This window comes from Urocampus carinirostris, chromosome 4, assembly GCF_059441175.1.
Source record: "Urocampus carinirostris isolate Australia breed hairy pipefish chromosome 4, RoL_Ucar_1.0, whole genome shotgun sequence".
NCBI lineage: Eukaryota > Metazoa > Chordata > Actinopteri > Syngnathiformes > Syngnathidae > Urocampus > Urocampus carinirostris.
This window is the reverse complement of record NC_142352.1, coordinates 25,268,562-25,288,056: the sequence shown is the minus strand read 5'-3', so window position 1 is coordinate 25,288,056 and position 19,495 is coordinate 25,268,562. Positions and strand designations below refer to the sequence as shown.

The 19,495-nt window shown below is 39.0% G+C and overlaps 1 protein-coding gene across 2 annotated transcripts in view; it reads left to right on the top strand.

Moving 5' to 3' along the window:
- cdh8 (cadherin 8) overlaps window positions 1-19,495 on the top strand; it is a 228,626-nt gene that overhangs the window by 89,466 nt on the left and 119,665 nt on the right. For both annotated transcript variants that reach the window (XM_088333954.1, XM_088333955.1), the window contains one exon: window positions 7,142-7,436. In XM_088333954.1, coding sequence (XP_088190080.1) covers window positions 7,142-7,436 — 295 coding nt within the window. The remainder of the gene's footprint in view (window positions 1-7,141; window positions 7,437-19,495) is intronic.

Below are 19,495 nucleotides of genomic sequence, written 5' to 3'. Positions count from 1 at the left end.
AACACGGACAAGCCGGGATTTGAACTGGGATCCCTTGATTCCAAGACGAGCGCTCTACCTCCTGAGTCTTTGAAAGCATACATGTTTAGAAATAAATATAAAGAATTGTAACGAGTAGATGTCCGCATGTAAATTAATTTCTGCATTGAAAAAACGGTTGCCAACCCTTGCTCTAGGGCAGGGGTCAGGAACCTTTTTGACCCAAGGAGCCATTAAAGCGAAAAATATTTTAAAAATAAATTGAGAGAGCCACATCATATATTTTCGGACAAAATTAAAACAAACTGCCAAACACGCTCTCTAGACAAAGCCAATTCTTAAGCACATTTTATTTCACTGTGTGTCATTTGATTGTTTAATAGAATGTATGAAATGATAATAATGTCTCATCTTGTGTCCCAAATCAATGTAAATATGACATTTACAATTTGTCTTCCACCTTCAATTAAGAGTGTTGAGTATATTTTTTCCATGAAATTGGTCCATAATAATGGTTTCAAAACAATGTGAATGCAAATTTCTTTTGTAAAAATGTCACAAATTACTCCAAACGATAAGCATATCGTCATATTCACTATCGGTGTAGACTGCACTGAGCGAGAGAGAGAAAGCAGGAAGTGCCTTGCGCTGTGTGCAGGGATCCGCGCACCTCTACCGCTCACCCAATCAAAGTTGTTTGCCAACGTTTTTATTCATTAGTTTAAATGGTTTCTTATCAAACTTCTGCGTTAAGTTGATTCGGCTTTATATGGACCAAAATCGGGACGAAATCACTTGACTTTGGAACGCCACAGAGAGATGTGCAATAGTTACATTTTATTTCGGAGCCATACGTACTCATGAAAAGAGCCATATATGGCTCCCGAGCCATAGGTTCCCTACCCCTGCTCTGGGGCTTAACAAAATAAAATAAAAGATGTGCTAAGTAAGGAGTCTTTTTATAAAAAAAAAAACAAAACAAAAACGAAAAAATAAAAACCCTGAGTGTTTGAAAAAAAATGACAGGCCATCATCAATTCGTGTCCGTTTAAAGAGTTTCTCAGCATGTGGGAAGTGGCGAGGCGTTTTTCTGCTAATGAGCCACATCGTTCATGCGGAATGATGGCGTAATTAGGAAAACAAAAAGTGCAACGTGTGACAATTAAAGTGAATGTTGCTTTGTCAGTGTCTGTGAGTGTAACAAAAAAAAAAAGCCCCCCCCCCGAGGCAAAGGCGATCTCTTTGCGTTGGCGTTAGAGGTCATGCTTTCATTTATGTATTTATTTATTTATCAGGGTCCCCGCAGCATGACCGACTCCCGCGGAAGAGCTGACGTTAAAAAGGCGGTAGCAGGAAATTCAATTAAATCTGCTGAATGTTGATGTTTTTGTGCCCGTACCTGTGAGCTTATGTTGTTTGCCGGCCAAAAGAATGAATGCTCTGCGGACCAAAGACGTGGCCAGAATTATGTGAAGCGAATAGGAGTTTTGTAATATTCCACTGATATGTTGCATAGGCACACACATTATGAACACATGGTTTCATAAAACACAACTGAAAAAAAGCAAGCCCCTTATTATTTTGATAATGTGTATCATTGACTTGAGCCTACTCGTATACTTGTTCATGATATTGTAATATTATTACTATTATATTTGAGCTTCTCCCATAAAAAGCAGTTTTAGAAATATAGAAGACTTGCAATATGTCAATAGTTTTGTAAGGAATTTAGAACATCTGATCTCATTAGCTGCACCGCTTATCCTCAGTAGGGTCGCGGGGGTGCTGGAGCCCATCCCAGCAATCATCGGGCAGTGGGCAGGGGACACCCTGAACTGGTTGCCAGACAATCGCAGGGCACACAGGGACAGACAACTCGCTCGCTCATTCACACCTAGGGACAATTTGGACCAGCCAATCCACCTGAAATGCATGTCTTTGGAATGTGGGTCCGAATTGTCCCTAGTGCGAATGAGCTAATGAGTTATCTGTCTCTGTGTGCCCTGCGATTGTCTGGCAACCAGCTGAAAACCAATTCAGGGTGTCCCCCAGCCCCCCCGCGGCCCTACTAAGGATAATTGGTGCAGATCATGGATGGAGGGGTTTGCAATTTGTTGGGGGGGTTGTACATTTTTTCCACAAATAAGAACAAATGATTCTCTCAATAAATAGCTTCAATTAGTCTAATCAAACCACCTGATAGTCATCCATTTGAGTCATCCAAAACGATTTTGTCTTCAATGAACCCAGCCCTCATATTTAATGTGTTTTTCAGCAAACATTTAGGATAATTTTATTTCTAAATGTCGTGAAGAGCCTCCAAAGCAATTTAATTTTCAATAACCTTTGCCTGTGCAATTTCTGCCACTGCCATCGCACTGTGTGACTATTGATTATCATGTGGATTGTGAGATAAATTGCTGCATGGTGCCTGAATACAAATGCTCTACCACTAGTGGGGATAATATAAACCAAAATATTAAAAGCAATTCATTTTTCAACAACCTATAAAGAGTCATCAGCGGACTCAATATGAACTTGTTTGTCGATTTCAGGGACAATTTGGTCTTCAAAACATTTTAGAGTGTGGTTTTATAACACAAAGAAGAGTTTAGTCTTCAGTCAACCTAATACAAACATCTGCCAGAATCAATATCAATTTAATTTTAGATAAACATTTTGTGACCATTAAAGAAAAGGGTGGTTGGCCTTTGAGTCTTTAACATTGCAGACAGCGAGGCAGAACCCTTTAAAGAAGCTATGAGTAGCGTTTGAAGACAGTTTAGTATTGTATTTTCTCTAGAGGATAAAAACACATTGGGATACCAGCAGAATTGCGAACTTTCGTTAACAAAGGACTGCAAAGAATATCGGCATACTGGAAAAAATACTTATTGGACTCTCAGTTCTGTTTCTTTTTTCAATGTTTCCCATTCCTTTGGGATAAAGAGAATATCAGAGACAAACTCAAACCCAGTGTTCGTGTGTCTGTTTTACATCCCTGATATTTTCTGTATAAACCCAAGCAGTGGCATAGTTGATAGCTTATATCTGAGCTTATATCTGCTTGCCTTGCTTTGCTGTCTCTTAGGGAGTATGACCAAGGTAGATAGATAGATATCTGCTTGAATATTTTGACTTGTAAATAAAAACAAACAATTTGTCAATCTTGTCATTTTTTACAATGAAGTTAACACTCTCTTTACAAGGAGATTAAATGTGTCTCTCCAGGGGAAAAAAACGTTAAGATTTAAAAGAGAAAATAATAAAATAAATGGCTAACTACCGTACTGGGAATATTTGAACGAGTCTGTTTTTTTGTAAACATAAATTGTGTGGTGAGTCAAACGGATTAAAAGAAGCAATGTCGAACGAAACAGAAATATTTGAGGAATATTGCTATTCATCTGTTTACATTGTTTTGTGTTTTGGAGGACATATTAAACACGTTTGGATTCTATAGATTGCCCTTTTCACTGACATTCAAATAAGTTGAAGTCAGACAAGGGGCGTAATGTGGAGTTATGCTGACTTTATAGTTTTCGAGCATCTTGTTTCAGACTGTTTGTGTTGTTTCTCTGATGAGTATATTTTTAAATCCCAAGAGTTTAAGCTTTCCAATGATAAGTAGCATGGCACATTTCAGCGACTGGTGACATCGTACAGACACGTATTTGTTTATCAAAAATCTAGCGGGCCACCAGTGGGCAGGCGGAATGTTAAATGATTAAGGTACTGCATATTACTAAAACCTCTGTGTACCGTCTTTCTTTGTAAATATCTTATATTTCAATTTGGGTATATGCGGCTTATGGTCAGGTACAGCTTATGTATATACAAAATGTTTTTTCCTCTAAAACTGTACTGAGTGCGGCTTATAGTCCAATATTTCTGGTAGTTCTGTTCAGCTCAATGTCATTCAGACTTTGTCATTGTGGTAATGCAGTTTTAGCTGGAAATAAGGGTATGATTACCCCAAATTAATGAACAGAAATTCAGTTTGGGGTTGCCATTTGGGATGTAATTATTAGTGTTCAGTGTGCAAGCTCATACTTTCTATGCAACCTTTGAAGGTCTGAAATATGTTTTTCTTTTTCCCAATAAAGTCCGACAGTGACGAGTTGTTTTGTTGCCTGTGTGATTTGTAGTAAAGGACTGGTACTTCTGGGCCCTTAAGTCCTCATTTTAGGAAGGCGAGTATGTCATGGCAACCTCGTCCACCAACCTCATTGGGCTTAAATAGAGCTAGTATCATGATATTCGCAGGGAAACAGGCCACTTGCTCACTTCAATTCGGATGTATTGTCTTTAGGTCATTGATGGCCATCAAAGCCAAAATAGGGGAGCAACAACATTGGTGTTTTATATTTGTATTTTGTTGGGAATTATTTTGGGGTGATTTTGAAAATATAGCGTGTGATCAATATTCCCTCTAGACTTCCATTGGTCTGAGCAATCACATGGATTCTGAGCGTGGCTTGGTGCAACATCAATCCTGCATGTGGCAACCAAATCATTATCAAACATGTCCAAGACCTTAGATTAAATTATGTTATATTCTGATTGCTTTCCAGCAACACTAGTTATTCAAATTTTAATGCATTGGCTAATGTCATATTGGTAAGGTTGCACATCCCACTCATGTCAGTTGTTTTCACAATTCTTAAATGAGATTTCCACTTTAAAAAAATATATATATTTTGTTACATAATACTCACAGTTTGAGGGCTTTCTAGGTGGTTGCATAATACAGAACTGTATTTAATCACACTTTTTAGTTCAAGTACAATTTTAGCAAAATGATTGACTGTTACCTTCAAATCATTTGCAAACCATTTGAATATAACACATGAGCGATCAACTCGATCCCAAAAGAGTCGTGTAATTTTTCCAGCTTTTTTTTTCTCCTTTATTTTTTAACCATTTTCTTCGGATGTTTCTTCTTTTTTTGTTTTGTCATAACTTTTTACTTATTTTTTTTTTTACGTTTGTTCTTCTTTTGTTCTATAGTTTCCTTTTTTTTCTTTGTGACTCCCTTTTCTTTTTTTCTCTTTTTCTCTAGCTTTTGACTTTTTAATTAATTTGCAATTTCGATCCCTAATTTAATGCGTAGGATTGCTTTTTTTGAATACTGAGAAGGTCTGGGCAGTTCGCCATTGCGCTCACACGCAGCTTAGAGAAGCCTTTGTGCGTGATGTTTTTTCCATTAAACTAAACCATGAACGTAAGATGAATTAAACACTTGAGTACAAGCACAAGCTCGCTGTCTAACAGGTACACATCTGTGTTTGTGTGTCACTGCCCATATTTATACATGATTGAATAACGTCTTCATTTCCTAAGTTGAGTTTGTTTCTTAGCCCGATGTGTCCTTGTCTGCACTTCTGACTTGCTACTTGCCATTGTTTGTCACCCATTATTCTGTAAATAAAACTTTTGAAGGAACTGTTCCTATGTTCAATGTTCATAACCTTGTCATTACCTGAGATCAAATGAAAACACTTTCAACACTGGCTTGTGGAAAAGTATGTTTTATCCAAAAGTTGACTTAATTTGAAGGCACCTAATCGGTTTGTAATTTGAACAAGTGTGTCCAATCACCCCACACCTGTTCCCAATTAACCTGAACCTTCATAAGGACATTTTGGACTCTACCCAGTCTTGGGTGTTTTCTGTCCTCCACCCATGTTTTTCACCATCATCTTTGCATCCTGTTTTCTGATTTTTTTTATTTGTTTTAACTGATTGTTTGGTACTTTTTTGATTACTTTATTATTAAAGGCCACCTGTTTTTGGGCACCATGCCTTTTTTTTGTTTTCTGCATTTGGGTACCCAAAACCACATACAATCACCCGATCATGAAAAGACCCAGCGGGAAGTACTCCTCGCCCCTACTGTGAGGAAAGTCCCCAGCCACCTTGGCTCCCTAACCTGGCTGCGAGGAGAGTTCTGGACGCTTTGGTTCCCTGCCCCAGCTGTGAAGAGAGTCCCCAGCTGCAAGGAGAGCCCCGCACTGCTTCGGCTCACTGACCCTGGCTGCTAGAAGAGCCCCTGGCCGCTTCAACTCCGTTTCAGCAAGTACTTCTAGTCATCTTTGCAACCTCTAGGACCTGTGACCACAGTAACAAAGGCTACATAACTTAATGCACCGTAAATGACTTAAATCCTTCACTGCCAGGCCTATCCCCCTGCTGAAGCCAGTACACGTCCAGACCCATCCGGGTTTTGCAAGAGGACATTTAGATGATCCAAAAGAGGACTCTAAGAATGTTTTCTTTTTGGGAGAAACACAGGTTCTTGTATTTGGAGGAGAAATTATACTGAATTGCACTTGAAAACATACCCACTGTAAACCCTAGGGTTGGAAATATCTTGCATTGGGTTTTTTTTTTCTGCAAAGTTACCAAGACGACTGATCCATGTAAAGGAAATAATGGGGCCATGTATTGAGAGATTCTGAGTGAAAATCTACTTCCATTTTCAAGGGCTGGATCTTTCAGCATGGTAATGATCCCAGACACACAGCCAGGACAACAATGGAGGAAGCATTTCAAAGTCTTGGAAATACCTAGCTGGTCTCCAGATCTTAACCCAATAAAAAAGCTATGGAAGTAGTGTAAAATCCGTGTCAACTAACAGCAGCCTCAAATAATCACTGCTCTAGAGGAGAACAGCATAAAGGAATGGGCAAAAAATAGTAACAGTGTTTGAAAGGTTGTGAAGTGTTACAGAACATGTTTGGCCTTTGTTATTGCCAACAAACAGTACATGACCTAATATTGAAGTGAACTTTTGCTATTGATGAAATACTTAATATTCCACCATGATTTGCAAATAAATTAATGTAAAAATCAAAAAATTTAACTTTCTGATTTGTTTTTTTCCATATTCTGTCTCATGTTTGAGGTTGACAATTGCAAGCCTTTTCAAAATTTTAAGTGGGAGAAGAATTAGTGGTTGACTAAATACATATTTGCCCCAATGAGTTTGAGGCTCTGCAAAATATAAGATTCACTCTGGATTTTTTTCTTCAATGGTACGGGCAAACTTGAAAAATCTGCTTTTGAAAGTCCCCCAAAAGTATTTGAATTTTGTCATAAAAACATTGTTCTAACCCTGTATATTGAAAAACACCAAAAACGATTTGCCTGTCTCTTTTAGCTGCACACGGACTTGGACGTAGGCGGAAAGCGCATCAAGTATGTCCTGGCCGGCGAAGGGGCCGGCACCATCTTTGCCATCAACGAGCTGACGGGCGACATCCATGCCATGAAGAGGTTGGACCGAGAGGAAAAGGCCGAGTACACACTCACGGCCCAGGTCATCAACGCAGACACCGACGAGCCGCTCGAACCGCCGTCTGAATTCATCATCAAAGTGCAGGACATCAACGACAATCCTCCCCAGTTCGTGGAAGGCCCTTACCGGGCAGCCGTGTCAGAGATGTCAGCGGTCGGTGAGTCCCAAAAGCGGCATCAAAATAATGAGCACACAACAGGGTTGGGACGGGACAATATGACAAATGGGGTCAATCATTATTAAATGGTGACAAAATATATCAATTTAGTTGAAGGATGATTGGGGCGATATCCAAACATGTTTGTCAGAAAAGAGGGTTTCTGATTATGCAATAAAGTTTTTTTCCAGTTACAGTCATTTAACATGTGTTTACTGTTAGCAATATTTCTATATGCATATGTATTTTTGGAGATGATTTAATTGCACATTAGAAGCAACAGTAAAACCCATCCATTCAGCACCCTCACCCAAGGTCACGGGGGTGCTGAAGTCCATCCCAGCAGTGGGCAAGGTACACCCTGAACTGGAGATGCAACCATTCATACACTCAAACATACCTGTAGAGGGAGACAGGTAGCTGGATTTGAACCCTGGAGCTCTGAACTGTGGAGCTGATGCACTCAGCCGCTGGGCCACCTGTAAAATGTTATGATTGTATATATTTTCTAGCTACCATTTCAATATAATAAAACTCATTTAAAATGACTACTCAAAGCTGCCAAATACAATGACTCATTCACACTTTAAGATGCAGGTTTATGACAAATTACACAATTTAAAAAACAAAAACAAAAAAAAAACGGTCTGTTATTTTTTTTCTTCTCCAGATGGTCATATTTGTTTAAATTCAATGGTTAGTCCACTGTCATTTATAGCATGTATGTCTAACACATGGCTCGTGGCCTGTATGATTTAATCCAGCCCGCCTTAAATTTCTAAGTATGTCAAAAAAAGAAACAGGTTTTTCGATAATTTGCATTCAAAATTATTATTTTTAAAAATGAATGCAAGCCAAAATCTCCACTTGGCTGCAAGAGGGCAGTGGATGACATGCTCTCAGCTTTAGTTGGCCCAGCCTGGTAGTTTGCTCTTATTTGATTTAATCCTATTGCCCATGGACTGCTAAAAGTCAATACAAAAATCCAAAAGACTAAAAAAGTATCAAACTGTTACCCGTTTTATTGCATTGTCATGTGTTCATCGAGTCATGTAATATAAATGCCAGCGAGCATACTAATTAGATATTTATGGAAGAATGAGAAAAAAAATGCAGCGTTTAATGTTTTATGGATGATGGAAGTCATTCTGGTTTCTCTAGCTTTCAAAGCTTGAGGTCTTTAGTAAACAATACAATACAAGCCAGGATATACAAAGTACATATGTTCGGTATTTTTTGATATTGGAATTTCGTATTTGTACTTTTAGCCGCTTAAAAAAAGGAAACATGTTTAATTATGTATTTATACTAAAGAAAATGATTAAGAGGTTTTTTTTATTTTTTTATTGTGATATATTATTAAAGTAGCACCCAGACTACCTTATTCAACTTTCAAATATAAATCAAAGTCATACTGTTAAAAAAAAAAAAAAAATCATTAACACGTGAAATGTATCTCATTTGTATATTTACCATTCTCAAGGTTTTTTTTTTTTTATAAAAACATAAACCAAGAACAACTAAACTTAGATTGTGGTCGGACCTAGAATGCACTCCTAGTATGCATTATAAACTCGGACCATCGTTCTATAGCAGCCGTGTCAAACAGCCCGTTGAATGATTTAATCTGGCCTGCAGTAAATTTCTGACTGTCATAAAAATAAAAAAAATAAAAACGTATTTAGCTTGTTCCTATCAAAAGTTGTGATTTTTGTTTTATATTAATACAGACCAAATGCTCCTTCCTGTCGGTAGAAGGCAGCAAAGGTGTAAAAGAGCTGAAATCCAGTCTGGTTTCATGTTAGAGACAAAGAAGTGGTACCTCTACTTACAGATGTCTCTACATACAAAAGTTTTAAGTTACCAAATACATGAACGGGATAAAGTTGCCTCTCGGTACAAAGTAAAAAATACAGTACAGTACACGCTGCTATTTGCCGCTCCTATGGTTTCTTCAACATAAACAAACGGGCTATAGCTTCGAATCTGGCAACCTGTGCACATGCACGCTCCCAGAATGCTCTTCGTGTCACTGTCACAGTTCAGAGTTCACAGACCAGGGGGAGGAGAGTTTCCGGCAAGAAGGAGCCATCATTCAATCAGCCCAAAGCAGTATGACAATTGAGCCAAGCACATTTTTATTCAGTTCCCCTCTTGAGTTTGTTTAGGTTTGGGATGAGTTGATTCATACTGTATGTAAAGCTGCATGTACTCAAATGTTAAAATAAACAGTTAACACATCTTATGCCAAACATGAAAATTATAAATTTTCTTTCGTTTCTGAATTTATGTCTTGTTCTTGAAAAAGATCCCTTATTATATGTTATTATAGTTTATAGGGTAAGCTACAAATGTAGGCTGAAAAAAAAGTGAAATATTTGTTTTTTATATTGTTTTTTCACTGACACAGGACACCTGAGAACGTAGTCTCAATCCAGCCCCTGAGCCAAACTGAATTTGACATGCCTGTTCTAACTGGTTACTTTTGTTTTCTAGCAACTTACCCCAAACATATTCTCTAATGACCCAAATTGAACACTGCATTGACTTTTATTTAGGCTTCTGGTTAGGTTATGTTTATTCAAATATGATCTTGGAAACCACCAAGAGTATTCCCATCTGGAACTGATCCAAGGAAGATACCAATGGTTTTATCAGCGTTAACCGCAGTGTTTTGGTATGTGCAGCGCATCTCCGCTTCTAAAGAGGGTCACGCTTCATTTTTTGCAAAGAGCATTGACGGATGCTAATAGCCACAAGCTAACATTCTTTCAAGACCGCGAGTCGGGCACGCCAATCTCATCCCACTCAATGCTAATATATTCATACATTCATTTTCTCCTTTGCCATCATGCATTCAAAGGAGCACATTGCCCTGATCACACAATTCTAATGCATGTATAAAACTGGCAAAGGACCTCACCAGTGTCTCAGTCTGCTGCTGCATGGACTCCAAACAGCAGGGGGTCTCCTTCAGAAGGAGATCAGAGCGGCGTTATACAGCTTTGACACTGGACGAGTCTTGTGAGGACGCTGTCGTCAAGTGTCACATTTCCCTCTTGGAGCCACTGACATAAAAAAAAGTACTTTTCTCATGTGCCGGAGGAATAGAAGCCAAGTGTTTTGATATGAATAATGTTCAACTTACTGTGACATACAGATCCTGATTTTTATCTGAAATCTGATCAGGATTTGAACACAGATGACATGATTCACCAGAAACTGATAATTGTTTAGCTGAGGCTACAGGTAACAGCATGACTTATGATTTTGGCCCGGCCCTAAAATGGCAATTATCTTATCGGGTTGGGTCAGTCACTGATTTTTTTTAATAATTTAAATAATTATTTATATATTGTGTAGCATGCCCCTTATTTTTCCATATACATATGTATAATCATAATTCACCGGGTTTCCGAAACATACAAACATGACCAAATATTACGTAATTATTGTTAAAACTCGGTAGCTTACCTAATGTCAGCGTGAAAAAGTGTGTAGAAAATGAAACAGTTTACCTAAAAATTGGAAATAGCGTATACAATTTGTGGTTTGCTTCAAGCTTGTGACCTCCATCCATCCATCCAACCATCAATGTTCTGCACCATGTATCCTCATTTGGGTCGCGATGGTGCCGGAGCCCATCCCAGCTACTTTCAGGCAGTGGGCAGGGGACACCCTGAACTGGTTGTCAGCCAGTTGTAGGATACTCGCACCCTGCAAATCAGGTTAATTGGGAGGTGTCGGGCTGGATTTTTTTCAGGCCTGATCTTGTGTTTAACTCCTAGTCGATCACAGGCAAATTCCCTGCCCTAATTTGACCCAAGCTTTTTACTGCGTTTATTAACACAAAAGGTTCAACAAGTAATATTGCTGCAGAATAAGTTTGCTCGAAACAAGAATAAAACATGTACAAATGCAATGTATATCACAGTCCCTCTGTATTAATTTATGTTCTATAATCACACCTAATAAAGGGTAATTGATGTATTACCTTCCACACAGAGGTGGGTAGAGTAACCAAAGATTTCACTCAAGTAAAAGTACTGTTACTTCAAAATAATTTTACTCAAGTAGAAGTAAAAGTAGTCTTTCAAATACTTACTTAGGTAAAAGTAAAAAGTACTGGGTGAAAGAAATACTCAAGTACTGAGTCACTCTAGCACTGTTTTTTTTTAAACAACCAATCAGATAATCAAATAATCAAAGTCTCTCCAATCAGCAAAATAATACATTTAATTGAAAAGTAGAATGAAATCATCAACGTAACTTCAAGTGCTTTAATAAACGGTAAAATAAAACTAGTATAAATCAAATTAATAAATTAAATACATGTAACACCAAGTAGCACAATTAAAGCCACAATACTTATCAGGCTCTGCAAGCAGAACAACAATGAACTCGAACAAAGGAGACATTGTATATAGTAGCTGGTGTTTGGCACCCTTTTTAAGGGGAACATGATTTTGATGTGAGACCAGGGTGCTCCTCCTCTTCTCTGTGCTTTCATAGTCGGTATTGCTAAGCAAAATATTCAATCTGTTTCTTCCGCAAACAAAATGTCCGTTGCTGAAATTGATTCTGGTCACGAGACGAGGCTGGGATGTTTGATTGGTTAAACATTGTGGAGTTCTGCTACAAAATAAATGTTCCTTAGCGGTGACAGACGGATGCGTACTTACGCGGAGGGGATTTATTAGGTAACGAAGTAACGCCTTTAATGTTGCCTAATGGGGCGGCAGTAGCTCAGGAGGTAGAGCGCTCGTCTTGGGATCAAGGGATCCCAGTTCGAATCCCGGCCCGTCCGTGTTACATGTCGAAGTGTCCTTGGGTAAGACACTGAACCCCTAATACCCCCAACAAGCAGGTTAGCGCCTTAAATGGCTGCAAAGCAGCTATTGGGAAATGTGAAGCACATTGTAAAGCGCTTTGGGGAGTCATTGACTTAAAAAGCGCTATATAAATGCATTTCATGATGTAGCGGAGTGAAAGTACAGTTTTTTTCTTCAAAATTGTTTTTAAGTAAAAATAAAAATATAGGGGCTTTAAAAATACTAGAAGTACCAAATGTTCAAAAATTTACTAAAGTAAATGTATTTGAAAATATAAATGGAAATGTATTTCATTAGGTAAGTAAGTAAGTAAGTAGCTTGCTTATCCTGTATCGCGAGGCTTAGGTCCTGAACTGACAGTCCAGAGCACTCATAGTGAATATAGTGTTTGCAGTGACTGCACTGGATCATTGCTACATGGTCCACGGCACCGCAAAAACAAGGTTTAGAAACTGCCTTTCTAGGCGCCATATCAAATAAATCAAAAACTCAGTTCAATTATTGAGTAAAACAAAACAAAAACTTCGACTCGACTTCAAAATACGGCATTTCGGACCCGCTGCATTTTCGCGCGCTTGCGTGCCACTTCCGCTTATCATCTGCAGTACAATCTTAAAAAACTTTACTACCCACCTCTGCCTCTACATTTGTTTACAGTTAGGTAGAATATAGGGTGCTCCTGACCTTACTTCATGAAATGTAGCTTTGTTTCCTTTACTCTTATACCTAGCTTTACTCTCTGCAGCAGAATGGGACATTATTCCCTTTACTATCCTGTTATAGAGTAAGGGAAAATAAGGGTAATGGGACTGAGCTTTGATGTTATAGCTGACCAAAAATGTCCACTCAACTGATTTCTTTTTACATTTGTTGTTTCATCTTTTTTTGTGACTTCAAGTCTCCTGTTGCTTTTGAGCAAAATGAAACCTTATTCTAGTTGCATATAGAGAAGCCCTCCAAATGGCTAATGAATGCACATTTAAATGCATAATGTCCCTTGTTCATTAACCAAAGGCAACCTGGCTACCTCAAAGGCATTTTCCTTTAGTTCCGCCATGGCTCGCCGTCCATTGTTGCATGGCAATTAAAATGGCCGTGGCGGCGGGGAAAAAATGAAAGTCAGAGAAAAGTCACACGTCTTATCCGAGCGAGCCTTTTAGAGGGAAGAACAAAAGGTCTTTCTCCTTCATTTCCCATTAACCCCCGTGCTCCTCGGTGCACGAGAAACATGGTCACCTCGCCGGCCGAGTGTCACATATCTCATCCGGCACCGGGGATGAGCACTTTTTGCGTAGTATTAGGGGAAGTAAGTGGAGGGGGATGGTGACATTCATCGAAGAAGGGGAGGGTTGCCATATGGAAGATAAAAGTAAAGCGCTGTAGTCTGTTTGTCGGCATGCTAGCTGATATGCTCAACACCTGGTATTGATGCGTTACTAAAGAAAAGTAATAAGTTAGAATAGTTACTTTGTTTGAACAGTACAGTATTTTACCAACTATAAGGCACACCTTAAAACCCTAAACTGGCCAGAAATTTGAATGTGCACCTAAAAATCCTGTGCGCATGGTATGCATACAAAATCGGAAAAGTGTTGCCATATTAGTGCAATTATTGATCAGAAAATAAACCTAATCGCTGACTACAATTGCATAAAAGTGGCGGACACGGGTATTGGACCAAATAGCAATGATCGGAGCACCGGATTCTAACCACCAAGCCGCTTAGGACATTTATGGTAGTTCACATATGCATACCTTTTTAATGCAATGGAAAGTGAACCTGGATCGTGGTGGGAGGAGGGCCAAATCCCATGCGCTAGACTACCAGGAATACAGACGACACATGAAAAAGCTTTAGGTCTTGTCTCAATAGCAAACTATTTTTCATCACGGTAGCAGATATTTTAGAGAAATGAGACAACAGAAAGTCATCTCAAATCGGTGTAGCAATTTGTTTCACGTTTTCTTAGCTCAGACTGAGCATTGTTAGTGACAAACCTTTTAAATGTGCGTGGCCATGTGTTTAATTGTATATTTCTGGATGGTGGAATTACTTCCCACAATGCCTTTTTATTCATTAAGTTTCAAATAAAATGCACTAGGTAAAAATATTGTAGGTGGGCGATACAAAATTGTACTTTTGAAGCCCTCAAACTTTTCATACCATGGACCGGTTTAACTATTGACAGTATTGGCCCTATAATAACATAAAAACAATTGGTATTGTAACGAAACATAGTGTGATGATAAGATAAAACCGAATGCCTTTTTATTTGTGTTATGTATCTTGACTGGTCTAGTGGAATGGGACTCGTTCCCTGCCGCAAGTCCGGTTCCTGTAGCATCCGATGTTATGCAAGTGTGATAAGTGAAATACAGCGATCCCTCGGTTTTTGTGGATAATGGGGCCAGAACCACTCATAAAACGTGAAAATTCACTAAGTAGCATCACACAATCATAAAACCCGCCAGACAGTTTAGCTTACCCCGAGATTATGTCTTTACTGACTGAGAGTAGAAATCTGTAACAAAATAACAACTGTAGATATAGAAATAATAACAAAGAGCACATATTTGCAGTTGAATGGGTGGTTTTATTTTCATTGTACAAAAGTAAAACAAAATTGGAGGGCTCCTCCTTTCAGAGTGAGAAAGCAATTTTAAAGAGCGGTTGGCTAACTGCGCGCTGGCATTGAGTATCCTCGATTTGAGCCAAGTGTCTGCAATGATTAATATAAAAGAGTCCCAAATGTAGCTGTTTCCCACGAGTTCTAGCTCCAGGTCATTATTTCTTGGTTAATGGATCTGGCGTTACTGAAATACAGGCTCAGCAGAGGTAGTTTGTGAGGGTTTTTAGCTTAGCCATAGCAGTAGGGCTGACTCTCTGGACGCCAGATAACCAGATACAAATCTATGGAGAACCCGATGAATTTATTTTCATTCTTTCATTCAGAGTCTGGTTTAATTGATTGGATTTATTTTCAATGTAAAAGGTAGAGACTGCTATACTTCGTAGTATATTTAATTTGGAAACACAGACTGAGCTTGCCCACCCCGGTATTTTGACTGACAGCATACACCAGCCCATCACAGTCATGTACGCAAACACACCCACCCATTACAAACACACATAATTCTGCTCCGTGCAAAACTTTCTGTGTGCTCTCTCTGACCATGATGAACGTTATATTTATTAATGAGAATAAAGACTATCTATTTCAAAATCTGGGAAGGAGTGAACCAGCAATGTAGCTAGGGGTCTCTGTATTCAGACTGATCAATGAATGATCAAATATGTCTGTTATTTTTTTTTTCTGCAAATCTACCCCTTACTTTTGATTATATGCGCCCTATAGCCTGGTGCTCCATATAGATGAAAACAGTGTCACAATATTTTAGGGGTGTCCCTTTTAACCTATTTGGTTATGTTGCGTAACATACAGTAATTCCGTTACCCTCCAGATTACTGACTCCTCAAAGTTAAGTCAAGTCATTTTTATTTGTATAGCCCTTAATCACAAAGAGTCTCTAAGGGCTTCACAGGTTATTACACAGACTATTTTTTCAGACTATTATTACACCATCACCTGATCTGGAACCAACATGAGGGCAAGGAATAACTCAAAAACCTCAACATGAGGAAAATGAAGAAACCTTGAGAAGGGACCGCACATGTGGTATCCCCCTTCCAAGATTACCAGACAGCAAAGGATGTTGCAATCACAAATAATACAGAGATATTGTCCACGAAAAGTAGAGGTTATTCATATGCTATAGAGTAGAAGTGAGTTTTAAGCTTGGCTTTAAACATTTCCACTGAGGTTGCGGATCGGATCTCAGGGGGAAGAGCATTCCACAGCACCGGTGCCCGGATGGAGAACGCTCTCGAACCAGCGGAACACTTCTTGGCTCTTGGGATCACCAGAAGAGTAGCATGTTACTCTAAAAGTATATAAATACTAACTATGGTATACCCTCACATTAAAGCTGACTCTAAAACTGCTTAAACATAGCCACATATAAAGCTATACATTAGAAAATGTGTACTGTACATGAACCTTTCGAAGTGGCGAACACTTCATATTTATTGGGTTTTGCAATCTTGAGATATTGCAAACAAAATTACCTGAGACCCCTCTATACATTTACATACACATACATATGCTGTCTCTGGGTTTAAAACCACTCGAAGATTCCCTTCTCCATTTCTGGGTTCCTTTGTAACATTTTAGTCCAAACACTGTGTATGCCTAGCAAAACCACTGCTGCTACCACCATTTTGAGGCCTGGAGTGGAGCTAACAGGCAATCCAAGGAAGCGAGATGCAGCCTTTTTTTGGATTAGATGTCTGATTGTTCGACGTAGGTTGCTGTGTGCACAGCGGGGAGCATAGCGGCAAGCTCGGCGTTGTGTGCCTCTCTTTAGCACCGCGTCGTAATTACATTCTAATGGCGCCCGGCACTGAAATGCCGTCGAGATGAGATCGACTTCATCAGCAGCCACTTTGCGCGCTCGCCATACTTCCGTGGACTTTGTAAGGCGTTCAGAGGCCTTTTGTGTTGGAGTCGAGAAAGAGATGGCCTAACAGATGTCTAAAAAGAAGTATTTTCTTGTAAATGAGTTCTTAGATTTATTTGTGTTTTTTTTTTTTGCCTACCAAATGTGTTTTTATAATACAATAGCTTCGGAGGTAGAGCGCTCGTCTTGGGATCAAGATATCGCAGGTTGGAATCCCGGCTCCTCCGTGTTACATGCCGAAGTGTCCTTGGGTAAGACACTGAACCCCAAATGCCCCCAATTTGCAGGTAGGCGCCTTGTATGGCTGCACGGCCGCTATTGGTGTGTGAGTGTATGTGAATGGGTAAATGTAAAGCACATTGTAAAGCGCTTTGGGAAGTCTTCATTGACATGAAAAGCGCTATATAAATGCAGATCTTTTTTTTTTTTTTCACACAGATATTAAAGAGTCAGTAGGGTCGCTGGGGTACTGGAGCCCATCCCAGCTATTTTCGGGCAGTGGGCAGGGAACAGCCTGAACTGGTTGCCAGACAGTCGCAGGGCAAACAGAGACAGACAACTCACACGCTCATTCACACCTATGGACCCTTTGGACCAGCCAATTAACCTGACATGCATGTGTTTGGACTGTGGGAGGAAACAGGAGTGCCCGGAGGAAACCCAAACAAGCAAGGGAAGAACATGCAAACTCCACACAGGAGGTTTGATCTCATGAATTTAGAACTGTGCCACACACGCGCTAACCACTACTCCGCCGTACTGTATACAGTATATCTATCTCATCTCATCTCATTAGCTGTACCGCTTATCCTTATTAGGGTCGCGGGGGGGCTGGAGCCCATCCCAGCCATCTCCGGGCAGTGGGCAGGGGACACCCTGAACTGGTTGCCAGCCAATCGCAGGGCATATATATATATATATATATATATATATATATATTACACGAGCAGATGTGTAGGTCTATGTGTTGGCTCCTTCCTTAATAAGGTTATATTTGTTTGAAATGTTTTTGTCCCGAAATTGTTTTATTTTATGTAAAATGTTTATTTTTTTCATTTTCAAAAATAAGCTTTATATACACGTTCTTCCCCCAAAATATATTTAAACATGTTTTTTTCATGGAACCACCTACTGCCAGGGTCAGCAGGGTACCACTACTTCAGCCTATACCTCTCTTGACCACATTGTTTATAATAAACATAGATTTCTCGTGTTTCTTGTATTTAAAGCAAATGTTTATATGAGGGTTCATGTATAATATTAATACACTCTTTTTGTTTTGTTTTTAACACAAGGAGCTGCTAAATCCTCTCCAATCTTTTAACTATTAATTTGTGCAAGTACAATTTTGAATTGTTTTATCTTTTTAAGTTCTGCTTAGCAGTGTGTCCTATTAACTGCAATACAGAAATTAAATTCTATTAATTTCTCATCAAAACTTGCCAGCTAGGAACGCTTTATTTATTGTTTTTTCCTAGTCAAGGGTCGTTAGTTCACTGCTCGATCTCTTTGCGATAGGCCTTTGTTTCTTCATTTTTCCGACGTTAGCTTTTGAGGAAAACCCACAGTAGCAAACGTGGCGGTTGATGAGTGACAAAGACAGCGAGGAGCCTTTCAAGCAAACAAGCGAATCTTCCCGAATGTTTAATTAATCAGCCGTGACAAAAGGGAACAACAGTCAACAAAGAGATGCCGATTTCCATTTCTTATGCATTAGTCCCAAATGGGAAGTTGTCGACTTGTGTCAAGTACGACTTTGCCTGAAAAATAGAAACCTTGGAGAGCAATACACGGTATCATTTGGCCAATTTTCCGTGTTTACACGCTCACTCTTTGCTCACTCTTTTGTTTCTCGTTGTTTCTGCCTATGCGGCTTTCCATCTCACAAATACCCTCACGTACTATATGGGGACTTTAAAAATCTGCAAATTAAAACCCACATGTATTAAAATATTTTTTCACAAATGTATTGCTGATTTCAGAATGATCTTTACATATAGTTTTCTGTCATGTGAAAAAAAACAGGTTTATTATGATAAGTATTACAACCACCCCTAAGTGGGTATTAATTCAATGCGCATTTCATGTTATAGACTTGTCAAAGTCATTGTTACACTCGTTCTATTTTGAAAATTGAACAATTGGAATGAAAAATAATTATAAGGGTAATAGGGATCGATTTTTAAAAGTGTTACCAACCGATTTCATCGTTGACTCGTTGTGCTGCACGATTTATGGTTGAATGACTTTGTAGTGTAGTTGGGCAGTTGAGGGACATGCTTTTAGTATCATTTCAATCCAGCAGAGAGCGACTGTAGATCACGTTGAGTCGTTTCACGTCATCTTGAGCCAGTGACAAACTTGTAGAAGCACTTCGGTTTGTCAGAGTGTGCCTTGGGAACATACAGGGTGTTTAAAAGTGACGTTTGAAATCCCCATACATACTCATTAGCTATAAATGGTGGTAAGATCAATGTTATCCCATTTTAAGGATTTACATTTATTTTGAAAGGTTTTTTTTTATTATTCTTTTCCAAGCCATTAGCAGTGTTCAGTCAACTAGAAAAGGTTTTTTTGTGCTTGAGTTTGCAAAAACTGACAAAGGTCTTTATTTTGATGCATGAGGTAATCTTCCTCTCTATTCTTTTTCTCCTTTAAACAAACATCTTACGTATTTGGAGGTGTATAGCATATATTTTTATATGTTTT